A 16,105-nucleotide genomic window follows, 5' to 3' on the forward strand; every position below is an offset into this window, starting at 1 on the left:
GCTCCAGCACCCTTGGTTCTGGAAAAGCGGTTGAGTGGGGCCGGCCATCCAAGGGGGGCAGTGGATGAGGGGTGCATTGCTGCTGGAGGACTGATGCTGCGCAGGCTGCACAGACAGGCAGAGGTTGATGGGGCTCCCTGCGGTGGGGCAGGCTTGCAGGGGGAATGACCTAAGGCAGCTCCACTTTGCTGGGCCCTGCTCAGGCACAGAGAGCAGGAGGTGGGCCTGGCGCCCTGTCCCCATGCCCCCAACGCCAGCCTTCTGCTGAGAAGGCTCTTTGGGTAAGAGCTGCTGCACCTGTCTGCCTCCGTTCTGTCTCCACCCTGGGAGGCTGGAGTGGGTCAGGGCAGACACTGACATGCCAAGTAGAGGGAGGCTGGGGAGAGGGGTTCCTGTGCCCACCACACACTCTGCTCCTGGCCTCCTAGTGGTAACTGGGACTCATTCTGTCCAGAGGGTGACCGGGGTGTGGGGGTGGAGGGTGGGGTGTGTCTCTGGTTGCTGGAAAACTTGTTGAAAAGTTCCGAATGGTGGTGGTGAGTGAGGTGGTGCAGAGGCCCTTGGTCCTGATGGGCTTGCCCTGAACCCGGACTCTCGGGACCATGCTGTGAGTTCTGGCCTGGAATTCTGGCTTCTCTGTTGTCAATAAAGCCACCTCCTCGTGACCTAAGTGCTGGGCTCTTCTTCCAGGCAGGCGGCGAGCAGGCTGGTGGGGAGGGAGGGCAGGGCCTGGCAGCTGCCGCCCCGCATTCAGGAGCTGTCATGGGCCCCCGCAGCGAGCCAGGAAGAAGACCTGTGGGAGGTTCCTCTTCCCCCAGCTTCTGCACCTGGTGGCCCAGCAGGCCGTCCCAGCCTGTGGGCACCCACCAGGCTGCATAGCCCTGGTGCTGCTTGCACTCCTGGGGGTCTGTTGAGAGGCAGCTGGGGTGCTCAGGGAGGGGGCAGGGGCATCTTCTGCACCCGAGCAGTGAGCACAGCCCGGGTCTGTTCCGGCTGCAGCTAGACAGCTTCGGTTGAGGACTTAACCTAGGTCTCAGGTGCTTCACCTCCACGTGTCGCGCCTACCTCACCAAATGCTGGGGGAGCAGGTGTCGCACCTGCAAAATGCCTGGTCTATAGTCAGTGCTCGTGTTGACACTCGTCACAGCTGTTGAGTCAGCCACATTGCAAGAAAACAATCCAAGCCAGGGTTCAGAGAGCGAGAGTCTTTCCCCATTGCCCTCCGTGACACCTCTGTTTGCTCCGTCTTACTTTCTACCCAGCCCAGTCCGTGACTGCAGGGGCTGTGGCGACGCCCATGCTCCGGTCTCCTGGTCTCTGTCTGCCTCGCAGCCGCTGCGGTGGTCTTCCAGGGGTCACGATCATTCCTGCCCCTGTGAGGCACCTTCAGGGGTGCCCCCACCGCCTCCTAGCCAAGGCTCACTTCCTAGCCAGCCCTCTCAGCCCTGACTGCCTTTCTAGGCTTATGGTTCACTGTTTTGTCGCCAGCACCCTGGGCACCCGCCCCTCACTTCCCTGGCAGCCTCCCTGACCCCTCCTTGTACGTGACATTAAGCTTCCTGCCTCTGAGCCTTTACTTATGTTATTCCTTTTGTCTGGACTATCCAGGCCTCATCTCTTTTCTGTTGAAATCCATCAAAGTGCAGCCCAGGGGCTGGCATTGTAGCACAGCAGGTAAAGCTGCCACCTGTGACGCCAACATCCTATATGGGTGCTGGTTTGGGACGGGGTGCTCCACTTCCATCTACCTCTCTGCTAATGCACCTGGGAAAGCAGCGGAGGGTGGCCAAAAGGCTTGGGCCCCTGCATCCACATGGGAGACCTGGGGAGGACTCCTGACTCCTGGCTTTAGCCTTGCCTAGCCCTGGCCCTTGCAGCCATTTGGGGAGTGAACTAGCAGATGAAAGACCTCCCTCTCTCTCTCTGTATATCTCTTCCTCTCTCTCTCTTTCTCTCTCTCTCTCTCTCTCTCTCTCTCTCTCTTTCTCTCTCTCTCTCTCTGTAACTCTGACTTTCAAATAAGTAAATACATCTTAAAAAAAAAAAAAACTCCAGTCCAAATGATGCCTCCTTGAAGCCTCTCCAGCTTTCTCTGAACAGAGATGCTCCCTCACTCCTCTGCCCTCAGCACTCTCTTTTTGCCTGTGTTTATGAGCCTTTCCCCCATCCACAAGTCCATGAACAGGTGCTGAATGCATGAATGAATGAATGATGCCTACAACAGGAAGCCAGGGCCGCTACAGTGTGAGAGGTGCTTGAGCCAGATCAGGGAGGGTTTTTTTCCAAGATGCCCCAGAGGCAGGGCCCAGGGGACCAAGAAGCTGCTACTGGTGATCTGAGAGCTAAGCTGTCCTCTCCCTGCACCCACACAGGCCCCACTGTTGATTCCCTTCCTAACAGGGCTGACCCATTTCTAATTTGGAGGGAGAAATAAAAAGCTACGCAGTCAGCCCAGTGCTCTCAGGACTCAGCTCAGCTGTCCCTAAGGCTGAGGGAAGGGTAGGAGTCACTAATGAGGAGCCTGAGGCGGCAGCAGCATCCTGGAGTCCCATCCAGAGTTACCTTCCTCCACGCCAGCGAAGGAAGACCTGAAACTGCTGGTGACGGAGCCCAGAGCTGGCAGAACTGAGGGCCCAGCACCACCTGCTGGCTACAGAGCAGATCGACGTGATCCCAGGAAAATCGGGGCCACTGGTCCTAGGCTCCCGCCCCCCCTCCCCCGCCCGCCCCGCCCCGGTCCAAGGAAGATCCTTAGCAGAGGGGAAGCTGGCAAGTTCCAGACATGGGAAAGTTGGGTAGCTGGACCACGCCCTCCTTGCCCCACAAGAACAAGAGGAAAGTGTACTTAGGGAACCCTGGAGCTTCCTTGAGGTCTCTGATTTGAGACTGAGAGTGTGCCCAGCCGTGTTGTGAGAGCCGCAGCTTTAAGCACAACACATCCAGAGTCAGAGGACCTCACGGGCACTTGCTCTGGCCCATGTGCATGGCGCAGTCTTGCAGGAGGACTGGGCTCCTTGCCATCTGGGTGCCTTTCCTCCAGCCAGTCCAGTCGCGGGGCAAGCTGATGGGGCGCATCCTCCATCTGTTCCCAGCTCACCTCAATGGTATGACGCGCATTCTGGGCCTCAGTCCTGAACTCCACAGGGGAGGGAAGCCAGGTCACTCTCTTCCTGTACCAAAACCGCTAGTCTGGAAAAACTAACCCACTGGCCATCCTGGAAAACTGCCAAGGCCTCCGCGCCTGTGGATTTGGCATCTCCAGTCAGTCAGCACGAGGCCCGCATGTGCTCCACGAAGATGCTCCCCTCACCCTTCTGGGGGTGACCCAGCCAGCTTCTACAAGACCCGCTGGGACCTACAGTGGCATCCTCCCAGCTCTCCACCTCAGCTCCTCCCTGCTGGATCCTGCTCTCACAGGCGTATCTAGGTTGTACGGTGCCAGGCAGAAGACTTGGGGAAGACATGGATCCTATACATGACAGTCAGCCCAACTCCTAGACTAAGGCATGGCTAAAGAACACTCCAGTCTGAAATGAGCTGGGGGAAAAGAAGCAAAGTGAGTTTGAAGTCTGAACTGGGACCAGCACTCAGTTTCATTGCACTGGAGTTGAGGTTATTGGCAAATTCTCTGGGGAGGCAGGTATAGCCTACACCCCAGTCTAGTTCTACCCTAGCCGGGCCCTACCCCACTTCTTTCCGGGCACTGACCAATGAAACAAAGAGCATATGCAGCTCCACGGTTTGGTTCCTGCAGCAGGAGAAGCAACAGTGCACAGGTGCATGGCACGCGTCAGAGCCGTTCTGAGCTTTCTTCAGCTGATCAGCTCAGCTAACCCTTGTCTCTGAGTCGCATGACTCCTCTCATGAAATGTCATTCTATGTAGCATAAATACGTCTCCACTTCCTCATCCCCTGACCATCAGCATCCCAGCTGAAGCAAACCAGACTCTTTTTAACTTAGTATTTGATTTATTATCTTTTAAAAAAAAAAAGGTTTAAGCAAGATTTATTAGAGTCAGAGACCTCCAGCCAGAGTAGCATGGAGGGGGGCTCCAAGAAAGGCAAAACTGAAGGGCCCCATGTACTGGGGTTTTTAAGCACAATCTTGGGGAAGAAGAAACCTGACATTCAGTTACAAGGTGGGGACAAAACCTACCAAAAGACCTGATTTGCAATCTTTTATCCTGTCTGGCATGATCATGATAAAACAAAAAGAGCCTTCAGAAGGGTGGGATACCTAATTTGCTTTACAGTAAACTAGGAGCTCAGAAGGAATCGCCACCTCTTGCTTTTCTCAGGGTAAGACCAGAAGCTTCTAAGGAGTGGGCAGGCAGATACTATTTTTTAAAAAAGATTTAAAGATTTTTTTTTTTTGACAGGCAGAGTGGACAGTGAGAGAGAGACAGAGAGAAAGGTCTTCCTTTTGCTGTTGGTTCACCCTCCAATGGCCACCACGGCCGGTGCATCGCACTGATACGAAGCCAGGAGCCAGGTGCTTCTCCTGGTCTCCCATGGGGTGCAGGGCCCAAGCACTTGGGCCATCCTCCACTGCACTCCCGGGCTACAGCAGAGAGCTGGCCTGGAAGAGGGGCAACTGGGACAGAATCCGGTGCCCCGACCGGGACTAGAACCTGGTGTGCCGGCGCCGTAAGGTGGAGAATTAGCCTATTGAGCCATGGCGCCGGCCCAAAGATTTTTTTTTTAAAGATTTATTTGGAGGTCAGAGTTACAGAGAAAGAGAAGGAGAGACAGAGAGAGAGAGAGAGGTCCAATCCCACTGGTTCACTCCCCAGTTGCCTGCAACAGCTGGAGCTGCACCGATCTGAAGCCAAGAGCCAGGAGTTTCTTCCAGGTCTCCCAGTGGGGGCAGGGGTCCAAGGACTTAAGTCATCTTCTGCTGCTTTCCCAGGCCACAGCAGAGAGCTGGATCAGAAGTGGAGCAGCTGAGACTCGAATTGGTGCCCATGTGGGATGTTGGCACTGCAGGCAGCAGCTTTACCCACTACGCCACAGCACTGGCCCCAGGCAGGTACTTTTGACCTTGCTAAAGACAACCTCTGAGGAAAGCAAGCATTTTGTACCCTAAACCTCCGCTGGGACCACCCTGACTGCCCACCACCCTGTCTGGCTCCCCACCTCCCCTCCCCCAGAGGAATCACCCCTAACTTCTGTTAGTCGAACTGGGCAATGACCTCTCTGGCTTCTTCAAGCTAGTAGGGCAGCGTCACAGTCAAGACAGGTTCCAGCCACAGGTGGGGGAAGCAGTGCCAGCTTGCAGAAACTGATTCTGTCCAAGGTTTCATGTTAATTTAGCAGTTTACATTTGTGAGCAATCTTTTACCTATAAGCCAATTAAAACAAAGCTCTCAATAAATTTTCCTGTGTCAACATAAACATGTACATATGTATAACATCAGTAATAGCTTCTTAAAGTCCTTAGCTGTTTTCTTTAAAGTATCATCAATTGAGTACAAAACTGTGGATGACAAAAGACTTTACATAGCCCTGTTTAAAAGTATAAACTCATTAACTAACAAGAAGAACCACTTGTTTACTCCACACAATATTTTTGAAAGCACCTGTAGAATTTTATAAAACATCTATCCCTTTTAGGCCTCTGGGCCTCTCTCATTAAGATAACCATCATGTCTGATAACAACACAAGACCATCAGACTTTTGTAACTTTTGGACATTTGTATCAGTAGCATCTTACATTTATAAATCTCTAAAATTAAAAAAATAAAATTAAAAATTGTTTAAATTAAATATTTAAAATTAAATTAAATAAAAATTAAAAATCAGTCCAATAATTACAGCTGCCACAGGAATAGAGTAGAAATTATTCCCAAAGACGTTTCCTGTCGAAGATTCTGCTGAGAGAAAGAGAAGAATGTTAAGAGAAAGCTATTTGCAAGAGCCAATAAGACCACCCAACTGCTGCTAGGACCTGTGTGCTTTGTGTCATTTGCCCTCTGCCACGTGTCTCAGCATCACCATTCCCATCACACACACTTTGACACATCATTGTATTCAGCCCTTGTCAGAAATGCACTGTAATATGGGGCACCGCATACCACGTATATACGCCATATGCGTCTTCAGAGCTTCTGTAGTCACCGCTTCATCTTCTCTCACTTACACACATACCTCCCCAACCCCTCACACACACACACACACACACACACACACACACACACAGCATATTTCCTATTCACTTGTCTCCCACACACCTGCATGCGCACACCTGGAACACACCACACACACATGCCCTTACTTCCAAGAACAACTCCTTTCCCATCTAGGAGCACGAAAGGTCCACTCTGGCATAACTAGACAAACATCCCCCAGGACCTCTGCCTTCCCTACCCCTCCTAGCTCCAGAAGATGTATCTGCCCAGCAGAGTCATTCCTACCCAACACTAGAGACGTGGTCAGGTCGCCCAGGATGAGGTCAAAAACCTCCCGCCTTGCCAGCAGGAGGGGCTCTGTCATGAGTTGTGTCCTAAAGATCCGGTGAGCCTGGGCAAAGCCCCAGGCAGCTGTAGGACCCCTCTATGATGGCCATATATCCTGGGGACTCAGCCCTTGAGACAGGACCTCTAATGTGGCCTCTGCCAGCCAACAGTTCATAGTAGATCTGGATCCTGCTGGAAGGGATGTTGCAGGCTGGTTCCTGGCCCCTGCTAGCCCCTTCTCTGTAGGGGATTTGGGCAGGATCCTGTCCCCATCCCCCATCATCAGGCCAGCTTCCCACTCCAAGACACACAGACCATCCAGACCTAACCCTGAAGGTGCCATGAGCTGATGAGCAGCCCTGTTTCGACTGGACAACTATTATCACCACCCTCTACTGACCAGACATCTGGTGTAGGGACTTAGTCTGGGCTGCTGATTCGGGGCTGGGCAGGGCCTGACCCCAGCTTGTTCCCTCCAGCCCAAGCTTTCTCTCCTTCCCTGTCAATCCCAAGAAAAGATCCTTGAGGCATCCAACAATTTAAGTTACACTCCCTCAAGGTGGCGGGAAGCACCATGTCCAGAAAGATGCTTACCTGTCTCAATCGCTGGAAGACTGAACCTCTGGGACGTGTGCAAGGATACGTGTCCCACCACGCAGTAGTAGGGGGCCCCATCAGCTTCCAATGGGGACTTCAGTGTCAAGTAGCTAGTAACATTAAACGTCCCATCCTCATTCTTGACCGGAGGGCCACTGAATTCGCCTTCAGAAATCTGTAGGTGCTGGGGAGCCTTCTGGGTCCACTTCTCCCAAGTTATGGTAATGGATTCAGGGTAGAAGCCAGATGTCTTGCACACCAGACGGACATATCTGTTTTCTTTCGTTGTGGCTTGGTCCAGAGTTACTTTGCCAGCTGGAGAAGCTGCCAGGAGAGAGGAGTCACACAGCCTCAGGCCCAGAGCTCAGCCATCCTTTCCTGCCCTCACAGCTTCTGCTAACTAACTTTCCTGGTGCCCACACATCTGTCCATCACTGCTACTGGCCAAGACGGGACCAGATCCACGAGATGGCCACTCTGCTTAAAGACTGAGACCGAGGTTGGGTAATTCTGCAGCCATGCCCAGTCCTGTCATGCTGCGAAGCACTAATGTACCACACCAGACAGTGGCTCCCTGAAGGGAGGCAAGCACAAGCTTATGACCAGCCTGAGGTCTGACACGTAGCACGACCGCAGGAGAGGGGAGTGAACTGATGGCACTCACATTCAGCTAACCGTCATCATGCCAGCGCTCCATGAGTCTCTTAGCTATTTTGCATCATGCACACCTTGGAGAATCTGCAGAAAATCTTGGAGCACTGTAGTGGTACAGAATCCTAACTGCTGCCTAATTTCCAGCCTGTGTTTTTGGTTAGATGTAACACATCCAGATTAAAGCTACATCACCCAGCTTCCACTGCAAGTCAGCGTGGCCATGTGAATTAGGGTCTGAGGGTTCCAGGCACAATCAAAAGTGGCAAGAGCAACTTGCAGAAAGCCTGCCTAAATAGAAGTGTGTCCTGAAGAAAAGGGCCGTGGCCGTCACTCCCGTTCCCCTTCAGCATCCTTCTCCCCTTCACCTAGGAGGCAGCAGTGATGACTCAGGCAATAGGGTCCTTGAACCCACATGGGAGCCCTGGCTGCGGTCCTCTCTCAACCCATTGGGAGCATTTGGGGAGTGAACCAGTGAGTGACAGCTCACTGCTATCAAATAAAAAACTTGGATGAAATGTGGCACACTGGGGCCAGCGTCCTGGTGTAGTGAGTAAAGCTGCTGACTGTGGTCCAGCATCCAATATGGGCACCAGTTTCAGGCTCAGCCGCTGCACTTCTGACCCAGCTGCCTGCATACATCTTTAACGAACAGTGTGCCATACTAACACAAGACATCAATAATGGCAAGGGCTGGGGATTAGCTTTACAAGTTTTTAAATCACACCAAACTAAATAGCTATGCATACTAGAGGCTGGTTTTTGTTTTTTTAAAATTTATTAATTTGAAAGGCAGAATTACAAAGACAGAGACGGAGAGTCAGAGAGGGAGAGCAACTTCCATCAGCTGATTCACTCCCCAAATGGCCACAAAAGCCAGGGCTGTCCAGGCCAAAGCCTGGACCCAGGGGCTTCTTCCAGGTCTCCCACTGGGGTGCAGGGCCCCAAGCACGTGGGCCATCTCCTGCTGCTATTCCAGGTATATTATCAGGGAACTGGACCAGAACTAGAGCAGCCAGGACTTGAACAGGTGTTCATATGGGATGCGCAAATGGCAGGCAGCGGCTTAACACACTACATCCCCAGGCCAGCGCCTTAATTTTTTAGATTTTTTAGTAAATGTAAAACTCTCCTAGAAAAAATAAAGTCCATTAATTTTTCAAAAATCATTGTTTTTGGCTCTCTGTCTGGTGCAGAGGAAATGAATCCTAACTAACATATATCCCCACTCCCAAAGTCAATATGTCACAATATTCAAGGTCCTATGTATAGTCACGGAGGGCTCACAGACAGTGTTCCCTTATTAGTACTGAACTGCGTCCCTCCACAATTACTATGCCTCACAAATTTCTAGCATCTCACACTGAGACTGTATTAATGAGAAAACACAGCTTAAATGAGAACACTTGGGTAGGTCCTCATCTAATCTGACTGGGGTCCTTAGCAAACGAGGAAACAGGACCCAGACACAATGCACAGAGGGAAACCACAGGAACACAGGGAGAGAACAGCCAAGGAGAAAGGGCCCAAAAGAAACCAACACCCGTGACACCTCACCTTCAGAACCGTGAGAAACCACACGTTCTTGTGTGAGCCACCAAGTCACAGGTGTTTCATTATGGCAGCCCCAGCAACATACCCACGAAGTCCATCCACATATTATCAGGTCACTTTTCCAAATATATATATTTAAACTTCACATACGACAGAAAATATACATATCTGTGAATGTGTGGCTTATTTCACTTACCGTAATAGCCACCAAGAACATCCATTTGGCTGCACATGGCATTACATCCTTTCATTTAAAGATTTCTTTATGTATTATGAAAGAGTAAAACAACAGAGAAAGAGGGAGAGGGAGAGGGATGGGGAAAGAGAAAGAGAGAGAGAATGAGAGCGAGAGCAAGAACGAGCTTCCATATACTGCTTCATTCCCCAGATTACTGCAACAGCCCGGGATAAGCTGGGCCAGAGCGAGGAGCCAGGAACTCCATCCTGGTTCTCCCACATGCATGGCAGGAGCCCCAGCACTTGGGCCATCTTCCACTGCCTCCCTGGGCACACTAGCCAGGAGCTAAAATGGAAGTGGATCAGCCAGACTTGAACCAACACTCTGGATATGGGATGCCAGTGGCAAAACCCACTGTGATACAACCCAGGCCCCAGATGTGGGCATCTTCACCGCTAAGCCAAACCCTGGCCTGTGTTGCCTTTCTCTGAACACCTTCCTCCCTGGTCCCCTTAATGGCCATGGTAACTGACTCCCACCAACAGTGTGTCAGGGTTCCCTTTTCTCTACGTTCTCACCAGGGTGCATCAGGCCTTTTTGTACTGGAAGACAGTGGAGCTCAAAGATGGATTCAGGGGATGTTTTTGTCCTGGGAACTTTTCTTCCTCACTTCAGGCACTCAACTAGAGGTTTGCACTTGTTGTCCTATCACACGGCCCATTTTGTATTGGGAAATCCAGGCCCAAAGATATTAAATGACAGATGCACTCAGTGTGGAAGCAAAGAGCTGGCATGGGGGTCACTTCTGAGAGCCACAGCCCAGCTTCCCTCTCCTTTCCGAGGTAGCTCTTCAGTGAGACTGACTCCCACCCCATATGGGAATAACGTAATGATCACCATGGCCGCCTTTCTCTGCCCACGCACAGGGAATGAAGCTGTGCCCTGACAGTCACTTCCCCTGCGTGTTTTCATGGCATCTTCCCAACAGCCCTCCCAGGCAGACGACTCCCCTTGTTCAGACAAAAGGGCACTGAGATTCAGAATGCCTAATAGCTTGCCCAAGGTTGTCTAATTCTACCAAAGCCCAGGACTCAACCCACGTCTGATCCCCGGGCCCCTGCTCTAAGCCTTGCTCCACCCGAGCCCCAGCACCAGGGCAAGGAACCGCAGGGCGCTGCCCTAGGACACTCACCCACAACTTCCACCTGGACTACGCCCTCTGCCTTCTGGGGGGTGACCACCACCTCACAGCGGTACTCTCCGGCTTCCCTGAGCTGGATGCCAGGCAGCCGCAGTGAGGCGTCTCCCCTCTCCAGCAGCTCAAGAGGCACGCTGGCTCCAGGTCGGAATGCTGCTTGGTGACCGCCATAATACTCATACAGCCTGGCTTCCATTTCCGATCCTCCAATCTTCTGAAACCAGATGACACCCATGAAGCTGCTGTCCAGGAGTGGGGAACCGGGGATCTTACAGTAGATGGTGACATCGTCATTGAGGAACACGACCTGAGTCTTCCCTGCCATCTCCACTTTCAGAAAACCTGTGGCGACAGGAGAACTCAGTTATAGGAGCCCCTTGGCAAATAACAGGCCCGCAGCTCAAACACAACCACATGAATGGCAAGCAAATTCCTTTAGGGCATGGATAGGGAAGGACTCAGGACAGGGGTCCTTTGTCCATGGCCCTGTTACAGTGGTAAGTGGAGGGTTCGACCCCCGCCCATACATCAAGATGGCTCCTGCTGATATGAAGCCCAGGAACTGGTCTATCCACGAGAAAGCATGAGGCAGATGAACGAGCAAACGAGCTGATTGTTAGCAAAGTATTTTATTGAAAAGTACAGAGGGACTGAAAGCTAAGGGGCAAAGTTCCCAGTGAAACAACCAGGAGGAGCTTCTTCCCAGGAAAAAGTTGTGAAAGGAAGTCATCTGGGGGTTTTATACCACTGGAAAATTGGGCCGTGGACTTTTCAAGGAAAGCACTTCTTGTGTGGTCACCTCATCCTGCCTTCTCGTGTCCTATTCCTCCCATTAGGCTTCCTCTTGGATGGAGAACAGGTTCTGTCTTGGGGCCTTCTGCAGGAGGAGGTGGGGTTTGCCTTCCACAGTAGATCCAGCCACCTGGCCTTCTGCGTGGCCTTGGCACCTGAGTGCACTTTTCTACAGACTCATCCACAAATTTATTTATTAATTTATTTTTAATGGTAAGCTTTTTTTTTTCAGTACCAATCAGTCTTCATTTATTCATTGTACTTCCCCAAGGAAAGGAGAAGGGATGGGAAAGTCAGCCAGGTCTCCCACATGGGTGCAGAGGCCAAAGCACTTGGGTCATCTGCTGCTGCTTTCCCGGGTGCATTAGCAGGGAGCTGAATCAGAAGTAGAGCAGCTGGGACTGGAACCCGTGCCCACGTGGCATGCCAGCACTGCATGCAGCCGCTTAACCTGCTACACCAGAGCACTGACCCCCTAAACAGGCATTTTGATCAACACATTCTTGGCCATCGAATATGGACAACATGATCCAACACAAAAGGGAAACTTCTCACCCTCCACTATAAAAAGGGCAGTCCAATACCAACTGTTACAGAATTAAAGTCACATGGAAAACTTTCACCAACTGCATGAACTGTCTTCTCGGAGGCGTCCTCCACAGAGAGATCTCGCTTGGCCTCCTGGTCAGTCCCTGGAAGCATTTCTCATCTTCCACCCAGGGAAGACAACCAGCTTTCTCCACACTTGCCTGCATGTCAGCTTTAATGTCTTCTACACGCCGGCGCCACGGCTCAATAGGCTAATCCTCCACCTAGCGGCGCCGGCACACCGGGTTCTAATCCCGGTCGGGGCGCCAGATTCTATCTCAGTTGCCCTCTTCTAGGTCAGCTCTCTGCTGTGGCCCGGGAAGACAGTGGAGGATGGCCCAAGTGCTTGGGCCCTGCACCCCATGGGAGACGAGGAGAGGCACCTGGCTCCTGCCTTCGGATCAGTGCGGTGCACCGGCCGCAGTGCGCCAGCTGTGGCGGCCATTGGAGGGTGAACCAACGGCAAAAAGAAGACCTTTCTCTCTGTCTCTCTCTCACTATCCACTCTGCCTGTCAAAAAAAAAAAAAAAAAAAAAGTCTTCCACAGAACCAGGTCCTTTGGGTGCTTTAGGAGTGTTTCCTGCTTTTTGAGGGATTGCTGACCTTTTGATGTTGGCGTTGATGGTTTTGAGCCCTTCCCATGCTGGCTGGATTTTGTGACTTTTGGCTGGGGTATCTCCTATACAGCTGCTTCTTCAGTCTCCTCCTCATCGTCATCTCCATCGCCGCCACCTCCATCAGCGGCAGGTTTTGCTTTTCCTGAGGTACCTTGCTGCACCCCTAGGAGCAGACTGCCTTCCAGATTTGCTTAAGAGTCTCACGTCCTCCTCTTCTTGAGTCCACGTCTTCCTCCCTGGCCACTAAGGGCCGTCCACTCACATGCACAGGCCCTGAACCACACTTCAGCCTGAAGACACGGGTGGCGCTATTTCAAAGCCACCCAGGGAAACCATTGGTCATGCATTTCCAAAATTGCCAGGGTGCCTGTAACTGGACTGGCCGCATCATTCATTGCTTCTGCCTCAACAATGTGACGTGCATCCTGTGCACCAGCACCAACTGGACATCGTTAATATAACAAGTGCTGATTTTTCACTGTCCACTTCAAAGTGAGAATCTTTGTTAGCCTTTAGTTCACAACCAGGAAGAGTTCTGGGGCCTCGTGTCCATGTCCACCGAATCTTCCACGGGGCAGAGGCACGCACCGAGCTAGGAGAGCAGGTGGACAGAAGCCGCCACCCACTGCTGCAAAGGACATCCACGCAGGACTGGGCCACGCCAGGCTTTTATTCTTTTTAAAGCTGTTGTACAGGAAATTGCTTTCTTAACTTTATTTTCAGGGTGTGCACTCAAATGCTTAGAAATACTATTTATTCTTTTTGATATCATCATCAACTATTCTGTTTAATGTCTACATTTTTGCATTTATTTATTGGAAAGGCAGAGAGAGAGAGGTCTAGGTAGAGGTAGAGAGAGAGAGGGAGGGAGAGAGAGAGTGAGGTCTTCCATTGCCTGGTTCACTCTCCCAAGTGAATGCAAAGGACCCAGCAGCACCAGGTGGAAGCCAGGAGCCAGGAGCTTCTTGTCTCCCACGTGGGTGCAGGGGCCCAAGCACCTGGGCCACCTTCTGCTGCTTTTGCAGGCACATTAGCAAGGAGCTGGATGGGAAGTGGAGTAGTCAGGACTCAAACCGGCGTCCACGTGGGATGCCAGCGCTGCAGGCCGTGGCTTTAACCCCCATTTTTACTCTCTTTAGAACTTACTTTTGTTTCTCAAACTTGGGGAAACAGCATATGCGTTTACACACATACATGTCGCATGTGTATATGGCATACATCCTTATGGCACAAAGCCCTTCCTCTGCCTTCAAGATCTGCCAGAGTGCTAAGCCTGCAGGTAGGCAGCCCCTGGCCTCTGGAAGCCTCAGCCGCTGCAGCCCTACCCCCACCCCCACTGGCTCTCTTGCAGGCTCCCGGCTTCTCCGGTGACCGCCGCCACCCTCCCCCCCCCCCCATGGTGCACTTGCAGGCTCCGGGTTTCTCTGGCGACTGCCACCAACCCCCCCCCCCCCCAACACACACACAGGCGAACTCGCCAGCTCCGAGATTCTCATGCGAATGCCACCAATCCCCCGCCCCCCCCCCCCACAGGCGCTCTCGCCGGCTGGGCTTCTCAGGCGACCGACCGCCGCTAACCGCCCCGCCAACACACACACACCCACCGGCGCTCTTGCCTGCTCCCGGCTACTCCGGCGACAGCCACCAAACCCTCCTCCAACACACACACCGGCGAACTCGCCGGCTCCGGGCTTCTCCCGCGACTTCCGCTATCCCTCCCCCAACACACACACACCGGCGCTCTCGCCGGCTCCGGGCTTCTCCCGCGACTTCCGCTATCCCTCCCCCAACACACACACACCGGCGCTCTCGCCGGCTCCGGGCTTCTCCCGCGACCGCCACCAACCCCCCCCCCCGCCCCCCGACACTCACACACCGGCGCTCTCGCGGGTTCCCGGCTACTCCGGCGATCGCCACCCAACACCCGCCCGCCCCCAACACACACCGGCGCTCTCGCGGGTTCCCGGCTACTCCGGCGATCGCCACCCAACACCCGCCCGCCCCCAACACACACCGGCGAACTCGCCGGCTCCGGGCTTCTCCGGCGACCGCCACCAAACTCCCCGCCGCCTCCCCCCCGCCCCACACACACACCGGCGAACTCGCCGGCTCCGAGATTCTCCAGCGAATGCCACCAATCCCCCGCCCCCCCCCCCACACACACACCGGCGCTCTCGCTGGGTCCGGGCTTCTCCGGCCACCGCCGCTACCCCCCCACCCCCCCCCCCCCACACACACCGGCGCTCTCGCCACACCCAGAAGGTCTGGGCAATCGGGCGACCCCTAAAGCGCACACTCTTAGGACACAGTCTGGGGGCTGTCACCCGGCACACAGAATGCCTTCAGGACAGTCACCTGTGGAATCGCTACCCGAGTCTGTATTTCACGAAGCAAGGCTCCGAGCCGGGCTGGCGACGGCAGCGTCCCGTCCCCACGCCCTCTCCCCAGACCCAAACCCCAGACCCCGGGCCCCCCACACCGCACCGTCCCCTCCGCTCCCTGGCCGTACCTGTCGCCCCCAGCGTGCCCCACACGGCCAGCAGCAGCGGCGTCGGTCCTAGCCCGCTCGCCATTCACTCAGCCGCTCTGCGTTCCGTCCTCTTGCCGTCCGCTCCGCAGGTGCCGGCCGCTGAGCAGAGCACTGCTGTCAATGCTTCCGCAGCCGGGGGCGGGAGAGGAGACGGGTCTTCTGCCGCGGACGCGAGCTCAGGGCGCAACCTCAAAGTATGAAATGACTCTGGAAACCCTCTGGAGTAGCCGGCGGCGCCGGGAGCCAGGTGAGCACGTGACTACGATGACGCTGGATGCGCCGCGCGACTCTGCGGCACGCCTCCCTACGATTCCGTGGATGTTCGCGGCTCGCCGAAATTGGGATCACCCACGGAGAGCCCCCGACCTGGAGAGGTGATCCGGACGGCACTTCCGAACCTGAGGCGCTGTTCGCAACAACTGAGCTGGGAAACCCAGCGCGCCAGGGGATCTGGCCGGCAGCAAGTGCGCGGGGCGGGACCCAGGGGGCGTGGCGGGACCCAGGGGGCTTGGCGGCGCTCACTCCACTGGAAACAGCTCCTTTCCTGTAGGTCTCTAAACCCCGAGAGGCAGAGAGAGATGTCTGGAGGTGAGAGACCAGCAGAGCGTGCCCATCCCCCAGCTCCCTCTCAGCAGGAAGCTGACTCAGCCAGAGCTCAAAAACAGGACTCCCATATATGGGCTTCTCACCCGCCCATATATGTGCCGGCATAAGGCCCAGGTGATGTCTTTTTCTTTTTTTTTTTTTTAGATTCATTTTATTTATTTGAAAGACAGAATTACATACAGAGGTAGAGCCATAGAGAGAGCTTTTCCATTCCTCTGGTTCACTCCCCAAATGACCACAAAAGCCAGAGCTGAGCTTATAGGAAGCCAAGAGCCAGGAGCTTCTTGCAGGTCTCTCACACCGGTGCAGGGTCCCAAGGCCACCCGAACCTGCTTAGA

The 16,105-nt window shown here is 53.8% G+C and overlaps 1 protein-coding gene across 5 annotated transcripts; it reads right to left on the minus strand.

Moving 5' to 3' along the window:
- Positions 1-5,285: 5,285 nt before the first annotated feature.
- On the minus strand, positions 5,286-15,780 carry NCR3LG1 (natural killer cell cytotoxicity receptor 3 ligand 1). 5 transcript variants are annotated; one of them, XM_017350897.3, is made up of 4 exons: positions 15,141-15,780; positions 10,629-10,976; positions 7,051-7,377; positions 5,286-5,871 (listed from the first exon to the last, which is right to left on the minus strand). In XM_017350897.3, the coding sequence occupies exons 1-4, from the start codon at positions 15,202-15,204 to the stop codon at positions 5,777-5,779; spliced, it is 834 nt and encodes a 277-aa protein (XP_017206386.2). In that variant the 5' UTR covers positions 15,205-15,780; the 3' UTR covers positions 5,286-5,776. The 5 variants fall into 5 exon arrangements, with proteins under 5 accessions (XP_017206386.2, XP_017206384.2, XP_051689944.2 ...); XM_017350895.3 differs by having other exon boundaries at positions 5,286-5,874; XM_051833984.2 differs by lacking the exon at positions 15,141-15,780 and adding an exon at positions 14,367-14,423 and having other exon boundaries at positions 5,286-5,874.
- Positions 15,781-16,105: the final 325 nt, after the last annotated feature.

The sequence above is a fragment of the Oryctolagus cuniculus genome, chromosome 1, assembly GCF_964237555.1.
Source record: "Oryctolagus cuniculus chromosome 1, mOryCun1.1, whole genome shotgun sequence".
In the NCBI taxonomy this organism is placed as follows: Eukaryota; Metazoa; Chordata; class Mammalia; order Lagomorpha; family Leporidae; genus Oryctolagus; species Oryctolagus cuniculus.